A 13,212-nucleotide genomic window follows, 5' to 3' on the forward strand; every position below is an offset into this window, starting at 1 on the left:
ATGCATTGCTGGTGGAGTTGTGAACTGATCCAGCCATTCTGGCTGGCAATTTGGAATCATGCTCAAAGGGCTATAAAAGAATGCCTGCCCTTTGATCTAGCCATACCATTGCTGGGTTTGCACCCCAAAGAGATCATAGATAAACAGACTTGTACGAAAATATTTATAGCTGCGCTTTTTGTGGTGGCAACAAACTGGAAAAGGAGGGTATGTCCTTCAATTGGGGAATGGTTGAACAAACTATGGTATATGCGGGTGATGGAATACTATTGTCCTAAAAGGAATAACAAACTGGAGAAGTTCCAGGCGAACTGGAGAGACCTCCGGGAACTGATGCAGAGCGAAAGGAGCAGAGCCAGAAGAACATTGTACACAGAGACTGATATACTGTGGTAAAAGAGAATGTAATGGGCTTCTGTACCAGTAACAATGCAATGACCCAGGACAGCTCTGAGGGATTTATGGTAAAGATGCTACCCACATTCAGAGGAAGGACTGCAGGAGAGGAAACATATAAGAAAAGCAACTGCTTGAACGTATGGGTCGGGGTGGACATGATTGGGGATGTGGACTCGAAATTACCACACCAATGCAACCACCAAAAATTTGGAAATTGGTCTTGATCAAGGACACATGACAAAACCAGTGGAAATGTGCGTCGGCCATGGGTGGGGGGAGTGCGGGGGGGTGAAGGGGAAAGTAGGAGCATGAATCATGTAACCATGTTAAAAATGATTATTAATAAATGTTAAAAAAATATATGGTTTTTAAGGATGACACAATAAACCCTGGTTGGTCCTTTGGAGGGCCTTGTAAAGAGGAAAGCTACTTCAGAGAGTATAATTAAGGAAGAATTGCATACTCAGTTGAACTTAAAGGAAATGAGTCTGCCTTTTCTCCTTTTCTTCAGGGGGTGAGGGAAAGGCCTGAATTTTTTGATCCATGAGTCAGAAAGGTTTGAGTATATACCTCAATCCTGGCAAAAAAAAAAAAAAAAGGGGGGGGGTAATTGCTCCTGGATGATAGCCAGCACATGAACTTGGCAAGGTGAGCCTGAGACTAGATCTGAAAGCTTCCTCTGATGTGTTCTTTTCCAAGTATAGGTGGCTGAATGGTAATTCTAAAACATTTTCAGATTTGGTCCTTTTAGAATTAATTATTTAAATCTTTCCATTTGTTCTACAGAACTCTTTTTTACTGTCATCTTCAATTGAGATATGGATTTCAGAGCAGGGATTGCTTTACCATTACTATTTGAACAGGGTTTGACAAAAAGTAAATATTAAGTGAATTTCCATTCCTTCAATTACTAAGTGTCTTCAGATGCATTGAGAATTCAGTACAATTTTCTCTATGGTAAAAGTAGCTGGATGGACAACTGTATGCCCCATTTTAATGAATAGTCAATTCCAATACACTAAGGCTATTATTATGCTTAAGATGAGATGATAACTTCTTTATATCCTGTTCATGTTCTGTCTATTCTAGTTTTTCTCAGAGATACCTATGTATTAGTATGAAACAGGTAAGTTGAACTCTATAACTTGAATCTTCCAATCCAAAATTTCTTCTAGTTTTATAATAATATGCTTAGTGAATTCCTTCAAGCATTTTACCTCCAGGGAACTCTAAACTATAAATTAGAGTTGCCAATTTGAGTTGGTGGAGGAAGTTTCACACTGGTAATTCCCCAGACTGATGAAGTTGCAGACTGGGGACAAAAAAAGTTCTAGAACTTAATTGTAGTAAGTTCAGTGAATAAGAGTAACACTGCTAATTTAGAAAGAAATTCAGGATCCATTTGGACACCTTTCTTAATACTCAAATACTCTAAATAATTAATAACATAATATTAAATAATCTAAAAAATAAATAAGCTTAAACCAATCATTTTCCTGAATTTTCTCTTCAATTTTATCCAGCAGTGCAATTCACCTATCCCATAAACTATGACACTTTATGGTATTTTGGGTTCCACCCAAAGAAGATAAAATACAAATATTCATTAGTGTCATTTTCCCAAATAGATAAAATTTTAAGGCTAAATAAAGTGGAATTCTAGATAGTAAATTTACTTACCAAGGTTGGTTCAGTTTCCTCAATATCTCTTTTTTGTTTGCTTTCTTTCTTAGGGTAGCCATTTATTTTGAATTCATAGTATGCTTCAGGAGAGAAAGTATTTTCTTTGTCTACCTTTGTATCCACTGACAGATACTGGCTTTTGTTATATCCCATTCCTGAGACATAGTGACTGTTGGAAAAAACAAGTAAGTGAATGGTACAGTTTTAAAACACATAACCTGTCAACATTTGCCCAGATTTTCTTCCTAGCTTTCTTCCAGAAGGTCTTCTGAAAAAGAACAAATAGTCTTTCCCATAAAAACTAATGTCCTCCTTTTTCTAAAACTATAGTTTTACTCTATTGGGAAAAATTTTATTTAGACTGACTTGAAAACAATAAAATACATGATGTCACAACCTGAACATCTCCTATTCTTCATTTCCTAAAACAAAAATATTAAGAAGTATGGGCACATATTGGCACTCAAACCATAAGCCTGTGTTTACATCTAGTTCATTGTTTATTCTAGTTTGAGGAAAGATTTCTGGATACCTACTTAAGTAACAAAGAACATCGTAATTTATCTTTATGATGATAGGCTAAATAAATCTTTAATTTAAAGTAATATCTTGACTATTATATGAAGAACTGATGAATTCTTTTTGAGGGACAAGGTCATAATGCTATCAAATTGTAGAAAAGAATAAAATGAGATTATCTTTTTACTTTAAACTAACAGGTCAATTGATATGTTTAACTTAAGTGAAATAACTGAATTATCCGTGTATTCTAGATAACTCCTTGATCATTTATTCCAGTATTCTAAAAGCTGTCAACTGTTTTTGTCATTGAGATTTCTAAAATGATTATTAATGTGTTATTAAACATTAATATAAGAAAGAAAAAGTTTGTGAATTCCTGTATGCCCCATGCTTATCTAAAATTAAGATAACATACACTTTTCAAATCTTATGTTAATTGTGGCTAGTGTCATCAATATCACCATTATTCTTTTCATATTTCTGATATAGATATGTAAACATATCCACACACACATATATATTCACTAATATGTATTTTTTCTTTTATATTTAATTTTCTGTGGACTGTTTATTGCTCAGGTAGAAAAAATAATGGCTTTTGTAGATGAATAACAGTAGTATAATGAAAGTATCCTTGTAACAACTTTGCAATGAAGAAACTTATATTCTAATGTAAAAGATATTAACAAATATATATTTACATACACATATATGCATAATTGTCTTTATGTACATAGATACATGTGTGTATATGTGATATAGAGAGTAGATAGAACTAGTCCCATAATTTTCTAACAGAGGGAGAAGATCTTAATGAAATCAATGTCAGATTTTATGTTCTTGGATTTAAAGATCATTGCAGATGGTGACCATAGCCACAAAATATAAAGATGCTTGTCCCTTCAAAGGAAAGCGATGGCAAATCTGGGCAGCATACTAAAAAAATCAGAGACTTCGCCTTATTAAAGGGCCATATACTTTTTCCAGGAGCAAGGTATAGTTATGAGGGTTGGACTACAAGGTAAACTCAGTTCAAAATTGACACTTTCAAATTGTGGTGCTGGAGAAGACTTTTGAAAGTCCTTGGACTGCAAAGTGATAAAATCAATCAACGCTTAAAGAAATCAAATCAGACCATTTATTGGAAGGTCAAGTTGAAGCCTAAATATTTTGTTCACATAATTAGAAGACAGGATATACTGGAAAAGACTCTGAGATATTAGGATAGAAGGTAAAAGAAGAAGGGACTGGCAAGTGAGATGGATAGTTTTATGGAAATAAAGAACATGAACTTGGATGGACTTTGGGAGATAGAGGAGGATAGAAGGGCCTGAAGAGTTATGGTTCATGGGCCACAAAGAGTTGGACACAACTGAACAACTGAACAAAAAGAAAAGGGGAAAGGAAAAAGAATGAACAACTCTGAGTACCAGGAAAGGTTTCCCAGAGTAGATAGATTTTAGTAGCACTTTGAAGGAAGTCATATAAGCTAAAAGATGGAATATTGCATTCTAATGGAGGGTGAAGCTAGTACAAAAGTGCAAGGAGAGGAGATGTAGTGTCATTTTTAAAGAACTGCAAGTAGATCAGTGTTGTTGGAATGAAGAGTGCATTGAAGAAGGGCAGAGGGGTGGCTCAGTGGTTTGAGAGCCAGGTCTAGAGACCAGAGGTGCTAGGTTTAAATCTACCCTCAGACACTTCCCAGCTGTGTGACCCTGGTCAAGTCACTTGACCCCCATTGCCTACCCTTACAATTCTTCTGCCTTGGAACCAATACACCAATACATAGTATTGATTCCAAAAAGGAAGGTAAGGGTTTTAAAAAAAAGAGTGCATAACAGACAGTAAAGTGTGAGAAGACTGGAAAGGCAGAAAGGAGCCAATTTATGAAGAGTTTGACTACAAACATAGTTTATTTAATCTTGGTGATAAATTGGGAATTACTAAATTTCATTGAACCTGATCGGAATTACTTTTTAGAAAAAAACATCTTGAATGAAGATGGTTGACTGGAAATAAAGAAAAAAAGTAGCACAGAAATGATAAATAAGACAAAAAGTTAGTTCTTTGAAAAGTGTAATAAAATTGATCAACTCTTAGCTAATATGCATAAAGGCAGAAAATAAAATCAATAAAATGGCAAGCAAACAAAATGAAATCATAGCAAAAGCAGAAGAAATAAAAAGAAAGAAGGGAATATTATGTGCACTTATATGTCAACAAAACTGATAACATAAAAGAAATAGAGGAATATGCTCAAAAATATAAATACACAAACTACCAGCAGACTGGAGATCTTAACTCAGTCTCAGAAAAGGAAATAGATCTTGCTTTAAAGGGACTAGGTGAAAAAAACAAAAAGGTCCTTGGATCTGATGGATTCAAAGGAGAATTCTATCAGTCATTTTAAAAATAGCAGAGTAATTTTTTAAAACTTGGAAAGAACTACATGAGATAATAAAGACAACGAGTAGAACTAAAATAATGTTATACACAACAACAGATTAAATATTTGAACAATAATTTATGAACATTCACCTGCAGAGAATGAACTGATAAGTGAAAACACAAAAGATAATCAATATATATATATATATATACATAACTGTTTGCCAGATGTCTTCTGTAGTGTAGGGAAAGGAGGGAGTGACTGAAATAAAAACCAGTATCTTTATTTCATGAATTCTTCTTAAAAATGAGAAAGAAATATACCTAAATTCTTTTTAGACAAAATAGTTTTAATACTTAAGACAAAGAAATATAAAATACAAAGAGAAACATATGGGTCAATACCACTAATGAATCAAAAATGAACTCAAAAATTTCTTAACAAAATCTATGAAAAACACTATGGAAATTAATGCAATAAATCATTCATTATCATCAAGAATACTAGGAATGAAAAAATGATTTAATCTTAGAGAAACAGATTGACATAATTCATCATCTTAAATCTAAAACATTCCAAATCACATGATCCCCTCAATAGATACAAAGTCTTTGACAAAGTACAGCATTCATTTACGCTAAAAGCCCTAAAAATGTATAGGCATAGAGGGAGTCATTTTTTTAATATCACAAGAAACATTTATCTAAAGTATCATATGGAATGAGGATACTCTAGAAACTTTTCCAGTATATACAAGAGTGAAACAAAGATTTCCTTTCTCCCTGTTATTTTTCAATATAGTACTAAAAATGTTAGTTAATAGCCATAAGACAAGAGAAAGGAATTCTAGGAACGAAAATAAGCAAATTATCACTGTTTGCTGAAGATATGATGGTTTATTTGAATAAACCCAAGGAACCAAGAGACATAACTAACTGAAACAATAGCTTCAGTAAGTTGCAGGCTATAACATAAATCCTCAAAAATCAACAGCATTTATATATAATAATAACAAAACACAAGAAGCCGTCATAGAAAGGGAAATCCTGTTCCAAACAACTACAAAAGGAATAAAATATAGTATTCTGGGGATCTACCTCCCCAAACACACAAAAGACTGGTATGGATTCAAAGGCAAAGCTAAGGAACAACATAAATATCTGGAAGATTATTCAGTATCTCTATGTCAATATAATAAAAATGGCAATATTATCCAAGTTAATATACGCTTTTAATGCTCTGTCAATCAAATAACTAAGAGGATACTTTACAAAGACTGAAAATTACAAATTTCATTTGGAAAACAAAATACCTAGAATATCAAAGGAAAGATGAAAAAATAAGGATAAAAAGGGAATAGCACTTCCAGACCTTAAACTATGTTATAAAGCAAGAGTCATCAAAACTATCTGCTCTTTAAAAATAGATAGATCAATGGAACAGAATATTCAAGGGAGATGCAGGAACAACAGAACTCAATAACCCAATATTTGATAAAATGAAATGCATTAATTACCTAGGGAGGAACTCCCTATTTTACCATAATTGCTGGGAAAACTGGGAAGTAGGCTGGTAGAAATTAAGCTTAGACCAACATCTGACACCACACTGCACAATACATTCTAAATGGATAGTGAATAAAGGTCGCACTATAAAAATTTTAGAAAAGAAACAGATCACATTCATTTCACAGTGATTGATAGGAGATATATTCTTTATCAAACAAGAAGACAAGACAATTACACAAGATGAAATAGATAACTTCAATCACTTGAAATTGAAGAGCTTTTACACAGATAAAATTAATGCACTTAGAATAAGAATTGAAATAGCTGAATGGGAAAAAATCATTGTATTAAATTTATCTGATAAGGGGGTTGGAATTCAAGATACGTAAATAATTATGTTTGTGTGTGGTGTGTATAATAACCATATTAATAAATAATACACATAACAACAATATAAATAAGTCAAATGACATGAACAGTTCTATGAAAATTGCAAAGTAGTCATAACTACATGAAAAATGTTTCAAGTCACTAATAATAAGAGAAATGCAAATCAAAATAATTCTGAGGCCACACTTCACATCCTGTAAATTAACAAAAATGACAAAAAGGATAGTAGTCAATATTGGAGGGATTATGGAAAAATAGGTACACAAATACACTGTTGATGGAGCTGTGCATTGGTAAAGACATTTTGGAAAAGCAATTTAGAATTAAGGAAATCAAGTGATTAAGATGCCCATAACATTTGAGCTACCACACACTCCGTTATAGGTCTTATATCTCAAGGCAATTATAAAAAATTAAGTCTTCACGTACACCAAAATATTTATAGCGGCACTTTTTGTGACAAGTGAAGAACTGGAATCAGAGTTATATTGAATGAATATCTATTATATATTAATGAATATCTATTCATTAATTTGGGAATGGTTGAACAAATTGTGGTATATGGATGTGATGGAATATTACTGTGCTATGAGAAATTATTTATGTAACAGAGAAGTATGAATTTACATGAACTGGTTAAGAATGAAGTAAGTAGAGACAAGAAAGCAATATACTCTCTAACTACAATGATGAAAATAGAAAGAACAACCATATACCAAAAGTTCAAAAGTGAACATAACAAAATTATAAAAGTCAAATATGATTCAAATGAAGACATATGCAAAGACCTTTATGGAGACGAGTGGTCCACAGCTGTTATATTTTTCTTATGTTTTCAATGTTTAAATCAGTTATGCTGACTTATTTTTCTTCTAGAAATTCTATTTGTTACAAGGAATCACTCACTTTGTGGGAGAGAGGAAAAGATACTGGGGAAAACTGATACTGTTAAGAAGCAGAAGATAAAATCTTAATAAAAATTAAAAAAAAATCGATGCAGGTAGGATACAAATCCAACAAAAATTCCTAAAAGAGCTAAAGGAAGAGTTTTTAAAAATACAGCTAAAAATGATCTTAAAGACCAAATGAGAAAAGTAGAAGAAAAATAGGAAAAGAAATGAGGGCTAAGGAAGAAAGATGTGAAAAGAGAATTACTACCTTGGAAAACCTTACTGAAGAAAATTAACTCCTTGCTTCTTATTCTATCACCATAAGCAAATTGAGAAGGAGAGCATAGCCTGATGGAGACTCACTAATACAAATCCTCCTTCACCTTCTGAGCTAAGGGTTGGGTTCTCTTGGTCTATGATTACTAACTGGAAAATGGGGTTTGGAATATGTCACTTATGTGACAAATAAGCTCTTTATATTGTATTTAACCAGAAGAACTCATAAAACATTATTACCCCATTCCTTATAAAAAGGTCAATTATCCTATTCCTTATTATAACAGAAAAGCCTTTTGATATAGTGGAATTCTTAGAAGAAGCAGAAAAATGTATAGGTTTTTATGAAATGGATTTAAAGTATTAGCCCATAGATCAGAGGAATTCAGAGCATTTTTGTTTACTACAATGCATTTCTCAACTATAGAAAATGGATATCTCAGTAAGGCCAACAAAAAAACTCATCCTTATGATTATAAGTGCTAGTAATTGTTGTCCCTACTGTGGAATTGCTCAGAATTTATTCCAAAAATGCTGTTTAACTATATTTAGAAAAAAAATTTGACTTATCCTGAAAGTGAGTCATGCTAGAGTTTGTTCTTGCTGTTAGTTGAGCTTGAGTTTCATGATTTTGAGAATGAAGATGACTTGAGACATAGTGCAATTTCTGCCTTCTTTTGAATATTTTGCTCATTTTATTGACTTGATCACACCATCATTATTTTATTCAGTGGGCAGCACAAATGATATCAAAAACACTAATAGCACTTCCACCAGACAATATAAAATTTATAATGTTGGCCTTTTTCTTTGTGGAAATTATGATGTTTCTATTAAAAGTTTTTCCCCTCAATATTTAGTTTGCATGTACAGAGAGAAATAAAAAATCACTATTCAATCTGGTAATACTCCATTTGCTAAGTTCATCAGAGTTAATGGTAATTGTTGGAATTTGGTGAGATTTAGGATAGAGAGGAAGCTACTCTCAATTTTTTATTACTATGAAACATTACATTCGTTTCCAATTATACTCCTCCCAATTTTCCCCTTTCTATCATATATTCCTTTAGAGCAAGGAATAAAAAGAAAAATAACAGTCTAAGACCCAATACATTAACACAGTCTGAGAGTAAATGTAACATTTCACATCAGCAGTCACTAACCTCTTCTATGAAGGGAAGGAAGTGCATTCTCTGTCTGACTCTTTAACTGTTTCTGTCTGTCTCTGTCTCTCCAATGACCTATAAAAAGTAACTAAAAAGGTACCCCAATGTGGCTGAAACAAGGTAAATAAGCCCTTGAAAAGTTTGTTTCCATGTGCACACAAAGTTTGATTTTTAAAAAAGTCCTGTCTGCAAAAATAAGGCTTCCAATTTGCAGGTTTTCAAGGATCATTAAAAATATCACGTATATTTCCAAAAAGATCACTCTCTACTAGTTGATGAATTTGAGCAGCACAATGTACTGAAATTAGTTTCTGACATTGAGTTGTAAGTTTGTTGGCTATTATAGTGCTTGGAAACAATTTGGAACCCAATCCCTGGAAAGTATTCACAGAACTTCCTGTTTCTGTGACATTTTGTCTGTAGTGAGAGGTTCAGGCATAGGTTTACTAATATAAATTAAGGGTGTCTTAAGTTGGAGTCAGGTGAAGATACCTTTTTGAGAATTCTATAAACAGGTTTTCACACCTTTTTAGTGCTATCATTCAGATTTTTGTTGCCTTGGGGACTTCACAGAAGATCAGCTTTCCTATCTGTGCAAGTAGTTACAATACAATATTGAGGCAGACTCTTGGAAATGATAAAGCAGTTTTACATACTTAGCTTGCTGGAGAAGTTTTGGAGGAGGCATAACTCCTTCATTCAAGGAAGAAATGCTTCCTATCCAAGGAAGAGAGAGGCCTTCTCAAAAAGTTTTATGAGAATGCAGCCCAAATGCCAAACATCAGTAGGCATACTTCCTCTATCAGTTTCCTAAGATGATCTTTGTTCTTCTGTAGAAATGAGACAATGTATGTGTACTGGTACTCAAAATGGCTGGATTTCAAATCAATAACCTTGGTTGTATTGAGACTATTCTGTTTTAGAATATTTTCTGGCTTCAGATTATAGTCAAAGATCTTTTTATGGAAAGCATCTAGGGGTTGAGTAAACTTGTGCACCAGCAGGACATTGAACCCCTGAAACTTTTTGTTTTTGAGCTCACAGAGGTCCATGCAGAGAAGTTTAAAGACGGGACAGATAAGATTCTTGGATGTAAAGCTTTCTAGTATGTGAATAATGCTCATGCTGCCCTGTTTTATCTTATTTCTCAAGATGCTTAGTAATTGTCTTGATTTCCTTGCTGCCTGTTTTACTTTGGGAAACATCTTCAGATGGTGAACTGGTGAAGTGTGTGGTCAGACTTCAGATACTTGCCAAAAGCTACTTTTGCCAATGATTTTCAGCACTTTATAAGGTGGTCTTAAGGTGTATGAATATAGTTTTCTTCAGCATCATCATAACCCCTAACGTTGAGGATACCAATTAGCCATGAATTTTCTTGGCACTTAGACCCATAAAAAAGATCAAGACATTGATGTCTAGCTTCTTGTAAGGAGTCACCTGATGTGTGTATATAAAGGAGCACCACTTTAAGTGCACTAAATGAACTACTAGATTTAACAGTATTCAAAGTGTCTGATCTTTTACCCAGAGAAACAGGAGGGCAATATTCAGAGTTTATTTGCTCCTGTGAACTGAAGAGTATTGCTTTTCTGTTAAATTCCTGAAACAGTTCTTCCACTATAGTGTCACCTCCATTTGGGATTGACTGAGAGTGGTTTTTTTGTTGTTAGTTTTTCAGGAATACTATATAATGTTTTGGGAAGAGTTGGTTCAGAGAGTTTCAGGCTATATTTGAGTCAAATGGACATTTAGTTTCATTTAACACCATCAAGGTATCATACACACCATTTCCTAACTTCTGTACTCCTGATACAGTGGAAGGGGGCAATCTATAGACCTCCAGTGCATTGCCTAGAACCCTTCTGTGGTGGGTACAGGAAAAGGGGACCTCTATAGGGCTAAGACCACCAGCAGTGGTGGGATTGGCATGGAGATCTGAAACAAGCCAGTTCAACCATGCTTCCTCTAGAGGAACATTTTTTCAACTCTTTTTTGTTCATATCTGAATTTGAATTGCTATTGTTTGCATATTTTGCTTGTTCTACTTTCTTCACTCATAAGTATTCCTAAGTTTGTCTGAACTCTCATGTTTTGGAGAGTACAATAATATTCTTTTATATTCAGCCTTTTCCCAATTAATCTGTTGGTTGATTGTTACTTTTAGTTAATCTAAAAAGAACATTTAAAGAAAAAGAAAATAGTTATGAGGCTTAAGGAAATTAAAAGAACTGTCAACCAACTTCATCATAAGCATTTACTGTTGAAGATTTTATAGCTTTTCAACAAGTACTTAGCTGTTAGACAAAAAAATGTCTTTTCCAAACAGAATAATAATGGGAAATTAATTGTTTTCTGAAGTAGAGTCAGCGACTCCCAAATGATGAGTATGTAAGTATGAGAAGATACATTTTATTTTAAACTTGAACTTTAGGATATTTCCCCTCCTGTTTTCCCTTTTAAACAATTTTTAGTCAAGTGCTTAATAGAAGGCAATACCAAGTACCTTTTGTTAACCAATCTTCAGTGACTTTACAATTGACTAACTGGAAGCTAATATTCCATAAGATATTAAGAAATAATAAAATGAATCCCAAAGAGTGTCGAAAAGACAAAAGAAAAGAAAATAGGAAATATCTAATCAGAAAACTAATTGGCATAAAGGAGAGATAATTTCAGAAGCATTGAACTACTTGAAAACCATGAATAACAATAAAAAACCCTAGACATCAAATTTCAAGAAATTATTAAAAAAATTACCCAGATATTTTTAAATCAGAAAGAGGGCAAAGTAGAATGAGTGGAAGAAGGGAAGGAGATAGAAAGAGAACTTAGATGTGAAAATAAGACCAAATTAAAAAGGGAAAAATTTTAAAAAAGAAAAATCATCTTGACAGCTGAAGAGAAGATGGATTAGAATGAGGAAAAAACTTGAGGCAATTGGGAGGCTATTTATGAATAGCCTTCTGGGGATGTGGGACTAAAGCTCTAGAAAGATTTAGGCTAGGAATATAAATCTGGGAATCATCTTTCTAAATATAATTAAATCTACGAGAGATAATAAGATTACTAAGCAAGATAATATAGAGTGAAAAGATAAGAATGCTGTGTGACCCTGGGCAAGTCACTTAAACCTGTTAGCCTCAGTTTCTTCATTTGTCAAATGAACTAGAGAACAAAATAGCAACCCCCCCTGACATGTATGAGGAAGAAGGAAAAGAGATTGAAAAGAAGCAGACAGATAGAAGGGAATACCAGGAGAGACCCATGTCATGAAGATATAGAGAAAGGTATCCAGGAAGAAAACGTAGTCACGTATCTGGTACTACATAGACGACAAGAAGGATGAAAATTAAGAAAAGGCCATTAGATCTGGCAATTAAGAAATCATTAGTTATTTTAGAGAGGGCCTTTTCAGTTGAATGATATGGTCAGAAATCAGATTATATAGAGTTTAGAATTGAGAGGAGAGGAAATATGGACAATTGTAATGGCTTTCTAAAGAAGTTTAAGCATGAAAGGGAAGATGATAAAAGGAAAGATAAGGTCTAATAAAGGTGTTTTATAGGGATGGAGTAAACATGGACAAGTTTGTAGATAGCAGAGAAGGACCCAGAAGTTAGACAAATGAAGAGGAGAGAAAAGTGTCCATCTGCTAATGTAGATAGGATGGGATGGAATCAAAGGTGAATTCAAATAATTTGGCCTTGGTAAGAGAAGAGCTGCCTCTTCATTGGAGACAAGAGTGAAGAAAGATATAGTGATAGAAAATGTCCAGATGATGTGAACTCTCAGTGAATGGTTAATGTTTATTCAGTGAAATATGAGGCAAAATCCTCAGCTAAGACTACCCTTAGGAGAGAATGTCATGGAAGGTTTGGAATAGCCCTGATGTGAATAAAATCAATTAGATAGGAAATGTTTGCCTTGTAGCAATGAGAGCCCAATTGAGATTAAATAACATTAGTAGTGGACTCCATCATCTGGTT

At 33.5% G+C, this 13,212-nt stretch overlaps 1 protein-coding gene across 1 annotated transcript in view; it reads right to left on the reverse strand.

Annotated features, from left to right (window-relative positions):
* LOC123251074 (fibrillin-2-like) overlaps positions 1 to 13,212 on the reverse strand; it is a 185,750-nt gene that overhangs the window by 4,170 nt on the left and 168,368 nt on the right. Inside the window, 1 exon segment of the mRNA XM_044680250.1 lies at positions 2,080 to 2,251. Within this exon segment, the coding sequence (XP_044536185.1) occupies positions 2,080 to 2,251 (172 nt within the window).

This window comes from Gracilinanus agilis, chromosome 1 (genome assembly GCF_016433145.1).
Source record: "Gracilinanus agilis isolate LMUSP501 chromosome 1, AgileGrace, whole genome shotgun sequence".
Taxonomy (NCBI): Eukaryota; Metazoa; Chordata; class Mammalia; order Didelphimorphia; family Didelphidae; genus Gracilinanus; species Gracilinanus agilis.